This window comes from Pleurodeles waltl, chromosome 9 (assembly GCF_031143425.1).
Source record: "Pleurodeles waltl isolate 20211129_DDA chromosome 9, aPleWal1.hap1.20221129, whole genome shotgun sequence".
Lineage (NCBI taxonomy): Eukaryota > Metazoa > Chordata > Amphibia > Caudata > Salamandridae > Pleurodeles > Pleurodeles waltl.
This window is the reverse complement of record NC_090448.1, coordinates 9,562,328-9,579,508: the sequence shown is the minus strand read 5'-3', so window position 1 is coordinate 9,579,508 and position 17,181 is coordinate 9,562,328. Positions and strand designations below refer to the sequence as shown.

General features: G+C 52.2%; 1 protein-coding gene across 1 annotated transcript; it reads right to left on the bottom strand.

Annotated features, from left to right (window-relative positions):
• Positions 1 to 200: 200 nt before the first annotated feature.
• On the bottom strand, positions 201 to 2,715 carry LOC138258734 (axoneme-associated protein mst101(1)-like). The gene is made up of 3 exons (XM_069206006.1): positions 2,307 to 2,715; positions 1,496 to 1,963; positions 201 to 736 (listed from the first exon to the last, which is right to left on the bottom strand). The coding sequence occupies exons 1-3, from the start codon at positions 2,713 to 2,715 to the stop codon at positions 201 to 203; spliced, it is 1,413 nt and encodes a 470-aa protein (XP_069062107.1).
• Positions 2,716 to 17,181: the final 14,466 nt, after the last annotated feature.

The following is a 17,181-nucleotide window of genomic DNA, read 5'->3' as shown; positions in this document are numbered from 1 at the left end:
TGATTTCTCACCCGTGTGCTTCTCCCCATCATTGCTTTCTCTCCCGTGTGCTTCTCCGCCCGTATTGCTTTCTCACCCGTGTGCTTCCCCTCTGCATTGCTTTCTTGCCTGTGTGCTTCTCCCCCGCATTGCTTTCTTGCCTGTGTGCTTTTCCCCTGCATTGATTTCTAACCCGTGTGCTTCTCCCCCTCATTGCTTTCTCACATGTGTGCTTCTCCCCTGCATTGATTTCTCACCCATGTGCTTCTCCCTAGCATTGCTTTCTCGCCTGTGTGCTTCTCCCCCGCATTGCTTTCTCGTCCGTGTGCTTCTCTCCCGCATTGCTTTCTCGCCTGGGTGCTTCTCCCCCGCAATGCTTTCTCACCCGTGTGCTTCTCCCCCCTCGTTGCTTTCTCGACTGTATGCTTCTCCCCCCGCTTTGCATTCTTCCCCGTGTGCTTCTCCCTCCGCATTGCTTTCTCTCCTGTGTGCTTCTCCCCCTGCATTGCTTTCTCGCCCGTGTGCTTCTCCCCCGCATTGCTTTCTCGCCCGTGTGCTTCTCCCCTGCATTGCTTTCTCACCTGTGTGCATCTCCCCCGCATTGGTTTCCTCCCCGTGTGCTTCTCCCCCCGCATTGCTTTCTCGCCTGTGTGCTTCTCCCCCGCATTGTTTTCTCGCCTGTGTGCTTCTCCCCTGCACTGATTTCTCACCTGTGTGCTTCTCCCCCTCATTGCTTTCTCGCCCGTGTGCTTCTCCCCTGCATTGATTTCTCACCCATGTGCTTCTCCCCAGCATTGCTTTCTCACCCGTGTGCTCCTCCCCCCGCATTGCTTTCTCGTCCGTGTGCTTCTCTCCCTGCATTGCTTTCTCGCCTGCGTGCTTCTGCCCCCTCATTGCTTTCTCGCCCGTATGCTTCTCCCCCGCTTTGCTTTCTCACCCCTGTGCTTCTCCCCCGCATCTCCCCCCGTATTGCTTTCTCGCCTGTGTGCTTCTCCCCCCGCATTGCTTTCTTGCCTGTGTGCCTCTCCCCCGACATTGCTTTCTCGCCCGTGTGCTTCTCCCCAGCTTTGCTTTCTCGCCCCTCTGATACTCCCCCCGCATTGCTTTCTCGCCCGTGTGCTTCTCCCCCTGCATCTACCCCTGCATTGCTTTCTCGCCCGTGTGCTTCTCCCCCCGCATTGCTTTCTCGCCCGTGTGCCTCTCCCCTGCATTGCTTTCTCACCCTTGTGCATCTCCCCCGCATTGGTTTCCTCCCCGGTGTGCTTGTCCCCCGCATTGCTTTCTCGCCTGTGTGCTTCTCCCCCGCATCGCTTTCTCACCTGTGTGCTTCTCCCCCGCATCGCTTTCTCACCTGTGTGCTTCTCCCCCCTCATTGCTTTCTCACCCGTGTACTTCTCCCCCGCATTGATTTCTCACCCATGTGCTTCTCCCCCACAGCATTGCTTTCTCACCCGTGTGCTTCTCCCCCCTCATTGCTTTCTCGCCCGTGTGCTTCTCCCCCGCATTGATTTCTCACCCATGTGCTTCTCCCCCAGCATTGCTTTCTCGCCCGTGTGCTTCTCCCCCACATTGTTTTTTTCGTCCGTGTGCTTCTCTCCCCGCATTGCTTTCTCGCCTGCGTGCTTCTCCCCCCGCATTGCTTTCTCGCCTGTGTGCTTCTCCCCTCTGCTTGCTTTCTCGCCTCTGTGCTTCTTCCCCCGCATTGCTTTCTCGCCTCTGTTCTTCTCCCCCCGCATCTCCCCCCGCATTGCTTTCTCGTCTGTGTGCTTCTCACCCCGCATTGCTTTCTCGCCCGTGTGCTTCTCCCCCCGCATTGCTTTCTCGCCTGTGTGCTTCTCCCCCCTCCTTGCTTTCTCGCCCGTGTGCTTTTCCCCCCGCTTTGCTTTCTCGCCCCGATGTTTCTCCCCCTGCATCTCCCCCCGCATTGCTTTCTCGCCCGTGTGCTTCTCCCCCTGCATTGCTTTCTCGCCCGTGTGCCTCTCCCCTGCATTGCTTTCTCACCCATGTGCATCTCCCCCGCATTGGTTTCCTCCCCGGTGTGCTTCTCCCCCGCATTGCTTTCTCGCCTGTGTGCTTCTCCCCCGCATCGCTTTCTCGCCTGTGTGCTTCTCCCCTGCATTGATTTCTCACCTGTGTGCTTCTCCCCCCTCATTGCTTTCTCACCCGTGTACTTCTCCCCCGCATTGATTTCTCACCCATGTGCTTCTCCCCCACAGCATTGCTTTCTCACCCGTGTGCTTCTCCCCCCTCATTGCTTTCTCGCCCGTGTGCTTCTCCCCCGCATTGATTTCTCACCCATGTGCTTCTCCCCCGCATTGATTTCTCACCCATGTGCTTCTCCCCCAGCATTGCTTTCTCGCCCGTGTGCTTCTCCCCCGCATTGTTTTTTTCGCCCGTGTGCTTCTCTCCCCGCATTGCTTTCTCACCTGCGTGCTTCTCCCCCCGCATTGCTTTCTCACCTGTGTGCTTCTCCCCTCTCCTTGCTTTCTCGCCTGTGTGCTTCTTCCCCCGCATTGCTTTCTCGCCTCTGTGCTTCTCCCCCCGCATCAACCCCCGCATTGCTTTCTCGTCTGTGTGCTTCTCCCCCCGCATTGCTTTCTCGCCCGTGTGCTTCTCCCCCCGCATTGCTTTCTCGCCTGTGTGCTTCTCCCCCCTCCTTGCTTTCTCGCCTGTGTGCTTTTCCCCCCGCTTTGCTTTCTCGCCCCGATGTTTCTCCCCCTGCATCTCCCCCCGCATTGCTTTCTCGCCCGTGTGCTTCTCCCCTGCATTGCTTTCTCCCCCGTGTGCTTCTCCCCCCGCATGGCTTTCTCGCCCGTGTGGTTCTCCCCCGCTTTGCTTTCTCCCCCATGTGCTTCTCCCCCCCTCATTGCTTTCTCGCCCGTGTGCTTCTCCCCTGCATTGCTTTCTCGCCTGTGTGCTTCTCCCTCCGCATTGCTTTCTTGCCCGTGTGCTTCTCCCCCCGCATTGCTTTCTCGCCCATGTGCTTCTCCCCCTGCATTGCTTTCTCGCCCCTGTGCTTCTCTCCCCGCATTGCTTTCTCGCCCGTGTGCTTCTCCCCCCGCATCTCCCCCGCATTGCTTTCTCGCCCGTGTGCTTCTCCCCCGCATTGCTTTCTCGCCCGGGTGCTTCTCCCCCCGCATTGCTTTCTCTCTTGTGTGCTTCTCCCCCCTCCAGATTGTGCTGTCCCCTTCCCATGTGCTTGTGTCCTCTGTGCTCCCACTTCTCCCGCTGCCCTCCATGTTGCTTCTGACCCCACCCTCTATGGTACTCCCTCTACCCGAGCCCTCTGTGTTGCTTTCACCCCTACTATCGTTGAGGCTTTCTCTTCAAGGTAGGGACCAGCCCAGCCTGCAGGGGTCACCGGGGGTCTCCAGGTCACACCCTGGCAAGAGTGACAGCTCAGCTCTGGCACCGGCTGGGCTCTAAAATCTGGAGACACCTGGCGTGGGACAGCTGTGCAACCTGTGCCACCCCCCCGACTCATGGAGCACCCATGTAGGTAAGAGTGCCCAAGGGACCCCTGAGCCCACCTCCCTCATTTCACACATCCCACTTGTCCCCCCACCCACAAAGTGCTCTGAAGAAGCTGAGCAGCACCAGGTAGCGCTCTGTAGAAACAGATGGGATTGCATCCCGCGATGCACTGCTGAGATGGGATTGCATCCCGCGATGCACTGCGGAGATGGGATTGCATCCCCGCGATGCACTGCGGAGATGGGATTGCATCCCGCGGTGCACTGCGGACGATGCACTGCGGAGATGGGATTGCATCCCCGCGATGCACTGTGGAGATGGGATTGCATCCCACGATGCACTGCGGAGATGGGATTGCATCCCCGTGATGCACTGCGGAGATGGGATTGCATCCCCGCGATGCACTGCGGAGATGGGATTGCATCCCGCAATGCACTGCGGAGATGGGATTGCATCCCCGCGATGCACTGCGGAGATGGGATTGCATCCCCGCGATACACTGCTGAGATGGGATTGCATCCCTGCGATGCACTGCGGACGATGCACTGCGGATGCACTGCGGAGATGGGATTGCATCCCCGTGATGCACTGCGGAGATGGGATTGCATCCCTGCAATGCACTGCGGACGATGCACTGCGGAGATGGGATTGCATCCAGCGATGCACCTCGGAGATGGGATTGCATCCCGCGATGCACTGCGGAGATGGGATTGTGATGCACTGCGGGGATGGGATTGCATCCTGTGATGCACTGTGAAGATGGGATTGCATCCCGCGATGCACTGCGGAGATGGGATTGCATCCCGCGATGCATTGCGGAGATGGGATTGCATCCCTGTGATGAACTGCAGAGATGGGATTGCATCCCGCGATGCACTGCGGAGACGGGATTGCATCCCGCGATGCACTGCGGAGATGGGATTGCATCCTGCGATGCACTGCGGACGATGAACTGCGGAGATGGGATTGCATCCCGCGATGCACTGCGGAGATGGGATTGCATCCTGCGATGCACTGCGGACGATGAACTGCGGAGATGGGATTGCATCCCGCGATGCACTGCGGAGATGGGATTGCATCCTGCGATGCACTGCGGACGATGAACTGCGGAGATGGGATTGCATCCCGTGATGCACTGCGGACGATGCACTGCGGAGATGGGATTGCATCCCAGCGATACACTGCTGAGATGGGATGGCATCCCTGCGATGCACTGCGGACGATGCACTGCGGATGCACTGCGGAGATGGGATTGCATCCCTGCAATGCACTGCGGACGATGCACTGCGGAGATGGGATTGCATCCAGCGATGCACCTCGGAGATGGGATTGCATCCCGCGATGCACTGCGGAGATGGGATTGTGATGCACTGCGGGGATGGGATTGCATCCTGTGATGCACTGTGAAGATGGGATTGCATCCCGCGATGCACTGCGGAGATGGGATTGCATCCCGCGATGCATTGCGGAGATGGGATTGCATCCCTGCGATGAACTGCAGAGATGAGATTGCATCCCGCGATGCACTGCGGAGACGGAATTGCATCCCGCGATGCACTGCGGAGATGGGATTGCATCCTGCGATGCACTGCGGACGATGAACTGCGGAGATGGGATTGCATCCCGCGATGCACTGCGGAGATGGGATTGCATCCTGCGATGCACTGCGGACGATGAACTGCGGAGATGGGATTGCATCCCGCAATGCACTGCGGAGATGGGATTGCATCCTGCGATGCACTGCGGACGATGAACTGCGGAGATGGGATTGCATCCCGTGATGCACTGCGGACGATGCACTGCGGAGATGGGATTGCATCCCGCGATGCACTGCGGAGATGGGATTGTGATGCACTGCGGGGATGGGATTGCATCCTGTGATGCACTGTGAAGATGGGATTGCATCCCGCGATGCACTGCGGAGATGGGATTGCATCCCGCGATGCATTGCGGAGATGGGATTGCATCCCTGCGATGAACTGCAGAGATGAGATTGCATCCCGCGATGCACTGCGGAGACGGAATTGCATCCCGCGATGCACTGCGGAGATGGGATTGCATCCTGCGATGCACTGCGGACGATGAACTGCGGAGATGGGATTGCATCCCGCGATGCACTGCGGAGATGGGATTGCATCCTGCGATGCACTGCGGACGATGAACTGCGGAGATGGGATTGCATCCCGCGATGCACTGCGGAGATGGGATTGCATCCTGCGATGCACTGCGGACGATGAACTGCGGAGATGGGATTGCATCCCGTGATGCACTGCGGACGATGCACTGCGGAGATGGGATTGCATCCCGCGATGCACTGCGGTGGAGCGGCTCCAGAGCTGCAGGTGGCACGGTTAAAAGTGTTGGGCACCAGAAGGGAAGCCCGGCTTCCTGCCTTCGCCAGTTCTCTTGATGGTACCCACTCCTCTGTGGCTTTGCAGCCTCCGGAACCAGATGTGAAGAGGGCCCTGGATCCCGGGAAGTAGAGTATGTCTACCAGCCATCGAGCGCACTGAAGCCACATGACGCAAACAGTGCTTGAAATGGAAACATTGAAGTGCAGGTACTCTGTACCAGAGTACCTGCTTGTTTCTGAGAAGTACCGGTACTCCCCAATTAAAAGTATTACGTTTTTCTTGAGAAGTGCAGGTACTCTTCCTCTCAAAATAAAAAAGTGCTCAGTACCGGACAGTACCGGCCCATTTAAAGCACTGGACGCAAACACGTGATGATAAAATACTTTACAGACAATACTCGCGTAGCCACAGGCAATCTCGCGGGAAGATTCTCCGCAGACGGACGTTTATCCACAAATCAGAGGACTTTCTGTTGTCACTGAACAATAAGCAAGGATTTCAGTTTCTCTCAGTCCGTACCTCTGTCTATGTCCGTACCTCTGTCTCTCTATGTCCGTACCTCTGTTTCCATGTCTGTACCTCTGTCTCTCTATGTCCGTACCTCTGTCTCCCTGTCCGTACCTCTGTCTCTATGAGTGTAACTCTCTCTATGTCCGTACATCTGTCTCCATGTCCGTACCTCTGTGATGTCCGTACCTCTGTGATGTCCGTACATCTGTCTCCATGTCCGTACCTCTGTGATGTCCGTACATCTGTCTCCATGTCCGTACCTCTGTCTCCCTGTCCGTACCTCTGTCTCTATGAGTGTAACTCTCTCTATGACCGTACCTCTGTCTCCATGTCCGTAGCTCTGTCTCCGTGTCGTACTTCTGTCTCCCTGTCCGTACCTCTGTCTCTATGACTGTAACTCTCTCTATGTCCGTACCTCTGTCTCCATTTCCGTACCTCTGTCTCTATGACTGTAACTCTCTCTATGACCGTACCTCTGTCTCCATGTCCGTACCTCTGTCTCTATGACTGTAACTCTCTCTATGACCGTACCTCTGTCTCCATGTCCGTACCTCTGTCTCTATGACTGTAACTCTCTCTATGTCCGTACATCTGTCTCCATGTCCGTACCTCTGTCTCCATGTCCGTACCTCTGTCCCACTATGTCCGTACCTCTGTATCTATGTCCGTACCTCTGTCTCCATGTCGTACCTCTGTCTCCCTGTCCGTACCTCTGTCTCTATGACTGTAACTCTCTCTATGTCCGTACCTCTGTCTCTCTATGTCCGTACCTCTGTCCCACTATGTCCGTACCTCTGTATCTATGTCCGTACCTCTGTCTCCATGTCGTACCTCTGTCTCCCTGTCCGTACCTCTGTCTCTATGACTGTAACTCTATCTATGTCCGTACATCTGTCTCCATGTCCGTACCTCTGTCTCTATGTCCGTACCTCTGTATCTATGTCCGTACCTCTGTCTCCATGTCCGTACCTCTGTCTCCCTGTCCGTACCTCTGTCTCTATGAGTGTAACTCTCTCTATGACCGTACCTCTGTCTCCATGTCCGTAGCTCTGTCTCCGTGTCGTACTTCTGTCTCCCTGTCCGTACCTCTGTCTCTATGACTGTAACTCTCTCTATGTCCGTACCTCTGTCTCCATTTCCGTACCTCTGTCTCTATGACTGTAACTCTCTCTATGACCGTACCTCTGTCTCCATGTCCGTACCTCTGTCTCTATGACTGTAACTCTCTCTATGACCGTACCTCTGCCTCCATGTCCGTACCTCTGTCTCTATGACTGTAACTCTCTCTATGACCGTACCTCTGTCTCCATGTCCGTAAGTCTGTCTCTATGTCCGTACCTCTGTCTCCATGTCCGTACCTCTGTCTCCATGTCCGTACCACTCTCTCTCTATGTCCGTACCTCTGTCTCCATGTCCGTACCTCTGTCTCCATGTCCGTAAGTCTGTCTCTAAGTTCGAAAGGCAGCTGTCCCTAGGCTAATGTCTGTCATCGCGCCACACATTCAGACGTCTTCCCACAACCCTCACAGCAGCATCGACCCAGAGAGCATGAAACAACACTCCTCTGGGGACGCACCTCCTTCTGCATAGGATGTGACATTGAGTGTACCCCGAATGGAATGACGTGAAATTCTGCCCAGGATGTAACGGAGGCCCACGTTTCACGTGCAGCACTCTGAGGAGTACTGAGTACTGCCACTGAGTAGTGAATGCTTCTGATCTGCAGCTCTGGTACCCAGGATTCCGGAGACCCACAACCACGCCAACTTCCCACAAGGACATTTATATCAAGCAAACGCCACACTTTAGGGTTCAAGGTTGTATGTTGGGCCTAGAGCACTGTGAGGAAGTCAAGGCTCGGTGAAGGTTGCCTCCCACGTCACGTGGTGACCCAGCCTGCCGCGGGGTGACTGACTCACCAGAGCCCAGAGGTGGGGGGCCTGCTGACACCCTCTCACCCGGCCCCCCCTTTCTACCGCACTGCAGGCTGAGGCAGACGCACTGGAGCTCAGTACATCAGCCTTGTTGGATAAAAAGTCCCAGCATGATGCAGAAAACTTCAGCAAGTTTCCTCCTGGGGTTAAAACCTTGTGTTAATGGGCACTGAAACCTGCAAAATGAGCCCCCCATGGTGATAGCATCATTTAAAAAAAGGAAAACCCGCTTTGGGATTTTTGGTGGAAATGGAAAGAAATTGATAAGGCTCCCTCATGTTGACAAAGCCATCTGTCATCTATGAATCTTTTCACACATTGACAGGAACTGCCGTGACAGGGCTTCTTGTAAATGGAAGAGAAGTCGGTGGAGTACTTTTGCCCTGGCGAATAAAGTACTCCGTATGGTGAGGGTCCTAAATCCATCTGCCAAACCCAACACCAGGCCCATAGTCACGGGCCTGGATACAGAAGGCAGACTAGTGCAGACATCCTAGCAAAGTGCAAACAAGAAGTATCTATCCATTTCCTATGAGGAGTTAAAGGTATGGAAGTGAAAGCAAGCACCGCCATGGATAAGCCAACCTTGCAGCGCAGGGCTTGGAACAGTGTTGGAAAACCTTGTTAGCACCTGTGGTCTGTCGCCTCGCAGCCTCGATCTGCGGCCACTGCCAAGCCACTGAATGCAGCTGCCCAGCTCCAGACGCTACACCAGGTAAAAGTGCAGTGGTTCTTACTTGGCATAAGAACCAGTGTCTATAAACATTGTTAACATCCTCAGGCTCTGAGGAATACAGGGTGAACCCTTCTTTTTCGAAACCCTATACTAGCGTACCAGTACCTGGGGCAGATTTAACAGCCCCTTGTGCCATCTAATGACACATTTGCGGCATTTCTGTTATGCTAATGTGGCGTTAGATGGCCAAGATCGCTGCACCATATTTACAAAGTGGCTCAATGCATGCATTGCTCTGCGTTGCAACCCCTTGCCCCACATTATACTTGCGCCAGGCATAATGTATGCAAGGGGGGCGTTCTCCCATTGGGGGGACCGAAAAAATGGCGCAAAGAAATCTAAGAGATTTATTTGCGTCATTTTTTGAGCCATTTTTAATGCCTGCTCAGAGCAGGCGTTAAAAGGAGGCACACCATCTCAGAGCAGGCGTTAAAAGGAGGCACACCATCTCAGAGCAGGCGTTAAAAGGAGGCACCCCATCTCAGAGCAGGCGTTAAAAGGAGGCACCCCATTGTTTACAACGGGGCACAATGGACATAAAAGATTAGCATCAATATTTTTTACACTAATCCTGCAAAGCTCCAAACTAACGTAACATTTTTTTGACGCTAGTTACATAACTGTATCTTAGATACGGCGCACACATGATGGCATTAGGGGGGCTCTAAGGGGTGCAAGAAAAGGGGTGCTGCCCTGAGTGCAGCGCCACTCTTCTTAGATATGCTCCCCTGTTTTCCCAGTTATTGCGTGGTCACGTGACACACACGACAGCTATTGCGCCGAAGTGTAAGATCCAGTGCATGTCCTCCCCGGAGGCGTGTCAGGTGCACAAAAGTCTTAACTTTCCTGCTGCCTTTCTGTCACATTTCCTTTCCTTTTATCGTAACTTCTATTTCTCTCCCGTTTCTATCCTTTATTTACTTTCTTTTTCCTTCCTGTCTTTCATTTCTTTCTCTCTATGTACTCCTTTCTTGTTTTTCTCTTTCACTTTCTGTTTTTTCTTTCTTGTTCTACTTTTGCCCACCTTCTTCATTCTCGGCTTGTACTGTACTTGCTCTCCTCTTCTCTCTTCTTCGCTCTTTCTTTCTGACCTGCTCTTTCCTTGTTCAGTGTTATCTTTTTGTTCCTCTTTCTTTCTTCCTTTCCTTTTACATCTTCCTCTGTTTCTTTCTTGTACGTCTTTTCAATTCCTCCTTAATTTTTTCTTTCTCCTTTGCTTAGATTCTCTTTCTTATTTTTTACTTTCATTTCTTTTTTCCTTGCTGTTGGTTATTCTGCCTTCGCCCATGTCCTTTTTTCCTCTCTTGCTTGTCTTTTTGTTTTATCTGTCTTCTTCCTTCTCCTTTTTTCTTTCATTCTCTCATTCATCTTTCTCCTTTATTCTCCCATACCCTCACCCCAAAATGTATTTCTCCCTTCTTTTTTATCATTCACCACCTTTCTGCTTTTTTCTTTTCCATCATTTTCTCTCTTTCCACTGGCGTTCCCTCTCTTCCTTCCTTTACTCTTTCCCCTAATTTGTTCTTCCTCTCATTGTCTCTCGCTTCCTTTGCTTCTTCCTTTCATTCCCTCACCTTTCCTATACGTCCCCCTCTGCTTCCTTCTTATGTCTTACTCTCCTCACTTTGCTCCCTCGCTTCCAGTTGTCGTTGCTTTATTCCTCTCTTTCGTTTTCTTTTATTCTTTGCTTGAAGAGAGCCCAGCACCTTACACCAACCGCCTTATCCCTTCATTTCTGTGTCATTATTGTCTGACAGCTGCACAGTGTCCCAGTCACAGCTCAGATATGTTTAATTTGAGTTTTTTATGTAATCCGCATGGGCCATGCACAATGTGTTGTTGCTGATGCCCTTTGTGTCCTCTTATGTATTGCATGAAAATAAGAGCACATGTGTAACCTGAACTCTCATGTCTGTGTGATTCACAGACAAGGGACAGATCTGATCCTTGGGGACCCCCAAGTTAGCACTGCTCTAGCGCTCATTTGGCATTAATGTGGTAACCTCCCTGGAGCCGACTGGGGTAGTCTGGGGGCGATGCTTAACCCAGTTGGTCTTTATGCGCCCCTATCGAACACCCGTCTGTTGGGAAGCAGCTCAGGGTGCGATTCAGGAACCAGAGGTAGCTCTCACTACAGAAAAGGTTGGAGACGCCTGTTCCAGACCAGTCTCCTGGCCCTGCATGCATCTGAGCATCTCCTGGGATCAGATCAGGCGCGGTGGACCAGGTAAAGCTCCTGTTCCAGACCAGTCTCCTGGCCCTGCAAGCATCCGAGCATCTCCTTGGATCAGATCAGGCGCGGTGGACCAGGTAAAGCTCCTGTTCCAGACCAGTCTCCTGGCCCTGCATGCATCCGAGCATCTCCTGGGATCAGATCAGGCGCGGTGGACCAGGTAAAGCTCCTGTTCCAGACCAGTCTCCTGGCCCTGCATGCATCCGAGCATCTCCTGGGATCAGATCAGGCGCGGTGGACCAGGTAAAGCTCCTGTTCCAGACCAGTCTCCTGGCCCTGCAAGCATCCGAGCATCTCCGGGGATCAGATCAGTCGCAGTGGACCAGGTAAAGCTCCCACGCCTTCAGTGGGCATGCAGTGCTTGGACGCCACTCACAGAATACCACCACCACTGTCACACAGCACTGAAGACTCAAGAGGAGACCACGGGGACCCAGGGGCTTGAACAGAGAAGGGACCAAGCGACTGAGTAGAAAAGACCAACGGGATGAGAGGAAAAGTAATGGAGATCAGGGATCAAACCAGAGGAGACGCTCTTCCAACACTCTGGACACATAACAGACCTCACCCAAGGGTGCTCCACAGTGTTAAATGCCACCGAGATCAAGCTGGCAGAGCGCAGAAGCTTTGAAAGACCCTGACGAGAGAGGTCTTGGTGCCTTGCCGTGGTTTAGAGTCTGGAGATGGAAGTCAACAAACAGCTCAGCTTCCATGTATTGTATTCAGGGGCTGTGGAAGCAACCATGAAATGGAGACGCTGTGGGCATGTGCCCTGGTGGATGGAGCTGCTGACCTTGGAACTGGGGAACCAGGTTCAAAGCCTAGACTTGGCTCAATGTCATGTGATTCTAAGCCAACGGGTTCATCTCCCTGTGCGTAAAAAATGTGTAACTACTCTGGTTGTCTTGTAAAGTGCGCTAATGCCTTTGGGCCATGTTGGTGCTATATAAAAAACTGCAAAATATGGATAGACCGATCTTCAATTTGTCTGAAACTTCCTGGATACACAGTTGACAGCAAAGATTTTACTGTGTGAGTTGGATCACCAAGCGCTCCCAGGTGGTACTGAGAACTTTTAAAAAAAATTAAGAACATGTTTGTGAATACTCTGTCTCATATAAAATGAACAATGGGTTCTCCTAGTGGGGCGGTCGGCATAGTTGCCCAGAGTATTTCACTGACAGGTAATAGTGGATGGTGGGTGTTGTATCTGAGGACCTAGGCTCATGATGTGTCCCATCTCTTCTCAGGCAGCTCAAACTCCTGACCCACGCATACAAGACCCTCCACAACATCGGACCTGCCTACCTCAACCACCGCCTCTCCTTTCACACCCCTCCAGGCAACTCCGCTCAGCGCAACTGACCCTCGCTTGCATCCCCAGGATCCAGAAAACATGTCTGGAGGAAGATTTGTCTCCCACCCCTCTGCGCAGACCTGCAACACGATGCCGTTCCACCTCAGGCAGTCCCCATCGCTGGCTCAGTTCAGGAAGGACCTCAAGACTTGGTCTTCGACTGACCCGTGTCCCACAGCTAGCGCCTTGAGACCCCTGGGTGATAAGCTGCGCTTTACAAATGTTGATTGATTGATTGAGTGGTTACACAATCAGCTCTCTCTTGCACCTGACCTGAGAGTTCTTACTGGTCAAGAAATCGGAGAGCGTGTGCATTTGATTGTGAGGGATCCTCCTCGACCAGGGGAGTCAGATCTTGGCCTGAGGATTTGTTGTTGGCCTAGTCCTGGGCATGCGGCATCGATCTCTGGGCCTGGTATCGGAAGAGCCATCAGCTTCCTTACCTCAGCCGTGGGTACGCAGGCTTGGGGACAACCACGGCCGCAGATCTGGGTTTACTCCTGTGTAGATCAGCGCCTGCAGCTCCATGATGTGTGCTCGTCTTTACTCCAGCAGTGAAAGGAGGCGGGCTCTCTCTAGTCACTTCCGGTCTCTTCCAATCTTGCTTCCTGTGTTTATAGGGTAGTGGGAACTTGTACCTCCTTTTTACTGCCACAGTAGGACCCTAAAAGTGTTCTTCCTTCTCCGGAGGAATGTGCATGGACTTTAAATAAAGTTGTGGATGGCTTGTTCGAGGTATCCCTGACACTTTACCTGCCACCCCTAATCTCAGAGGTCATGAACTCAGCGGAAGGATCTGGAAGTAAACAATACCCCAAGGCCCATATTTATACTTCATTTGCACAACATTTGCATCATTCTTTGACGCAAAAGCGGCGCAAACTTACAAAATACAATTATATGTTGTAAGTTTGCGCCGCTTTTGCGTCAAAAAATGACACAAATGCGGCGCAAAAAAAGTATAAATATGGGCCTAAGGTCCTGTTTACTTTTTGTAGTTTCATCAACTTGACCAGCGTTAACTGCTCGGTGCCAAGAAGAAGGCTGTTGAGGGGCTAGAATGAGATAAGTGGTCGACCCTGTGACGTCATTGGGGATTTAAGGGTGTGTGACATCACTTCTCCTCACCCTGACATTCTGGTGAAATGAGGTCTCTGGGAAAGTGGGTTCCACTTTTACTGGGATATCAGTTGCTACATCAGGATACTTCCCTCACGCTCATTCACTTAATGGTTTTACAACATTTCTTGCGTTGCGCAGCGATGCGTCCCAGTGTAACTGGAACGCAGCGAGAGCGTCACATCGAATTCAATGTTTGAATTCCTGGTTACAAAATCTATACAGAACCTTGTTGTTGTTACTGTATGTAAAAAGATCTACAACTTCATTTGAAATTAAAAAATCCCTGTCAAATTCTAACCTCCATTCTTTAGCCATAGAAATCTTCACCACCCCTACATACCACCTACCCCTGAACCCTAAAAACCCCTCTCACCCTAAAAACAAACATTGAAACCTAAACACCACTGTCCACCCGTCAACCACCCATCCCTGAACCCTGAAACCTTCCAAGCCCAAATTATCACCCATCCCTGAATTCTAAAAATCACTCTCCCTCTAAACCACCACCCATCCCTCCCCACCCATAAACATAACTTATCCTGAACCATAAGAACTCTTCTCAACCTGTAAACTCACCCATCCTGAACCGTAAGAAACCTTCTCCACCCGTAAACATCACCCATCCGGAACCATGAGAGTTCCTCTCCACCCGTAAACATCACCCATCCGGAACCGTAAGAAACCCCTCGCTAACATAATCACCTCCCACCCTAAACTGGAAGAACCCCTCTCCACCATAAACATCACTCATCCTGATTCCTAAAGACCCCTCTCCACCCATAAAAACCACCACTCATCCTGAATTGTAAATACCCCTCTCCACCCATAAACATAACTCATCCTGAACCATAAGAACCCATCTCCACCCGTAAACATCACCCATCCTGAACCATAAGAACCCATCTCCACCCGTAAACATCACCCATCCTGAACCATAAGAACCCATCTCCACCCGTAAACATCACCCATCCTGAACCATAAGAAGCCTTCTCCACCCGTAAACATCACCCATCCGGAACCGTAAGAAACCCCTCGCTAACATAATCACCTCCAACCCTAAACTGGAAGAACCCTTCTCCACCATAAACATCACTCATCCTGAACCCTAAGGACCCCTCTCCACCCATAAAAACCACCACTCATCCTGAATTGTAAATACCCCTCTCCACCCGTAAACATCACCCATCCTGAACCATAAGAAACCTTCTCCATCCGTAAACATAACTCATCCTGAACCAGATGAACCCCTCTCCAACCGTAAACACCACCTATCCTGAACCAGAAGAAACCCTCTCCACCCATAACCACCACCCATCCTGAATCAGAAGAACCCCTCTCCACCTGTAAACACCATCCATCCTGAACCTTAAGAACAACTCTCCACCGCTAAACAGCACCCATCCTGAACCGTAAAAGCCCCTCTCCACCCATAAAGACTACAGAATCCCTCGCCACCTGTAAACACCACCCATGCTGAACCATAAGAACCCCTCTCTACCCATAAACACCACCCATTCGGAGCCATCAGAACCCCTCTCCACCCGTAAACATCACTCATCCTGAACCATAAGAACCTCTCTCCAACATAATCACCGCCCACCCTAAGCTGGAAGAACCCCTCTCCACCTATTAACATGACCCACCCTGAACAGTAACAACCCCTCTCCACTAGTAAATACCTCCCATCCTGAACCACATGAACTCCTCTTAGCTCTAAAAACCACCCATCCTGAACAGTAAGAAACCCTCTCCAACATAATCACCGCCACCCTCTCCACCTATTAACACCACCCATCCTGAACAGTAACATCCCCTCTCCACACCTAAACCTCCACCTACCCTGAACTGTAAGAACCCCTCTCCACCTGTAAACACCACCCATCCTGAACTGTAGGAGCCCCGCTCCACCCGTAAACACCACCCATCCTGAACTGTAGGAGCCCCGCTCCACCCGTAACCATCACCCATCCTGAACGGTGAGAACCTCTTTCCACCACAAACCAACAGTCACCCTGAACCATGAGAACCCCTGTCCACCCGTAAACACCACTCATTCTGAACTGTAAGAACCCCGCTCCACCCGTAAACATCACTCATTCTGAACTATAAGAACCCCTCTTCCACATAATCATCGCCCACCCCAAACCAGATGAACCCCTGTCCACCGTAAACACCACTCATCCTGAACCATAAAAACCCCTCTCCACCCATAAACATCACCCATCCTGAACCGTAAGACTCTCCACCCGTAAACACCATCACATTGAACAGTAAACCCCTCTCCACCATAAACACCACCCATCCTGAACCAGAAGAACCCCTCTCCACCCGTAAACACCACCTATCCTGAACCAGAAGAAACCCTCTCCACCCTAAACACCACCCATCCTGAACTGTAATAACCCCTCTCCGCCCGTAAACACCACCCTTCAAGAACAGTAGGAATCTCTCTCGACCCATAAACACCAATCAGTCTGAACCATAAGAACTGCTTACCATCCCTAAACATGACCCATCCTGAACAGTAACAACGCCTCTCCACCTGTAAACACCACCCATACTAAACCGTAAGAATCCCTCTCCACCAGTAAACACCACCCATCCTGAAACGTAGGAAGGAAGCCCCCTCTACCTATAAACACTACCCATTCTGAACCTTAAGAACCCTCTCCACCTGTAAGCACGACCCATCCTGAACAGTAACAACCCCTCTCCATTGGTAAATACCACCCATCCTGAACTATAAGAACTCCTCTCCACCCATACACAGCATTCGTCCTGAACCATAAGAACCCCTCTCCACCCATAAACGCCACCCACCCTGAACCATGAGAACCCCTCTCCACCCGTAAATACCACCTATCGTCAACCATAAGAACTCTCTCCACCCATAAACACTGCCCATCCTGAATCATAAGAACTCCCTCCACCCATAAACACCACCCATCCTGAATCATAAGAACCCCTCTCTACCCATAAACGACACCCATCCTGTACCAGAAGAACCCCTGTCCACCTGTAAATGCCACCCATCCTAAACCATAACAACCCCTCTCCACTCTAAACACCATCCACTCTGAACCGTAAGAACCCCTCTCCATCCGTAAACACAATTCATCCTGAACCATAAGAACCCCCTCTGCTCTAAACACCACCCACTCTGAACCGTAAGAACCCCTACCCACCCGTAAACACAATTCATCCTGAACCATAAGAACCCCCCTCCGCTCTAAACGCCACCCATTCTGAACTGTAAGAACCCTCTCCATCCATAAACACCACCCATCCTGAACCAGAAGAACCCCTCTCCCCCAGTAAACACCACCCATCCTGAACCGTAAGAACCCCTTTACACCCCTAATCACCACCCATCCTGAACAGTAACAACCCCTCTCCACCCATACACAGCATTCGTCCTGAACCATTATAACCCCTCTCCACCCATAAACACCACTCACCCTGAACCATGAGAACCCCTCTCC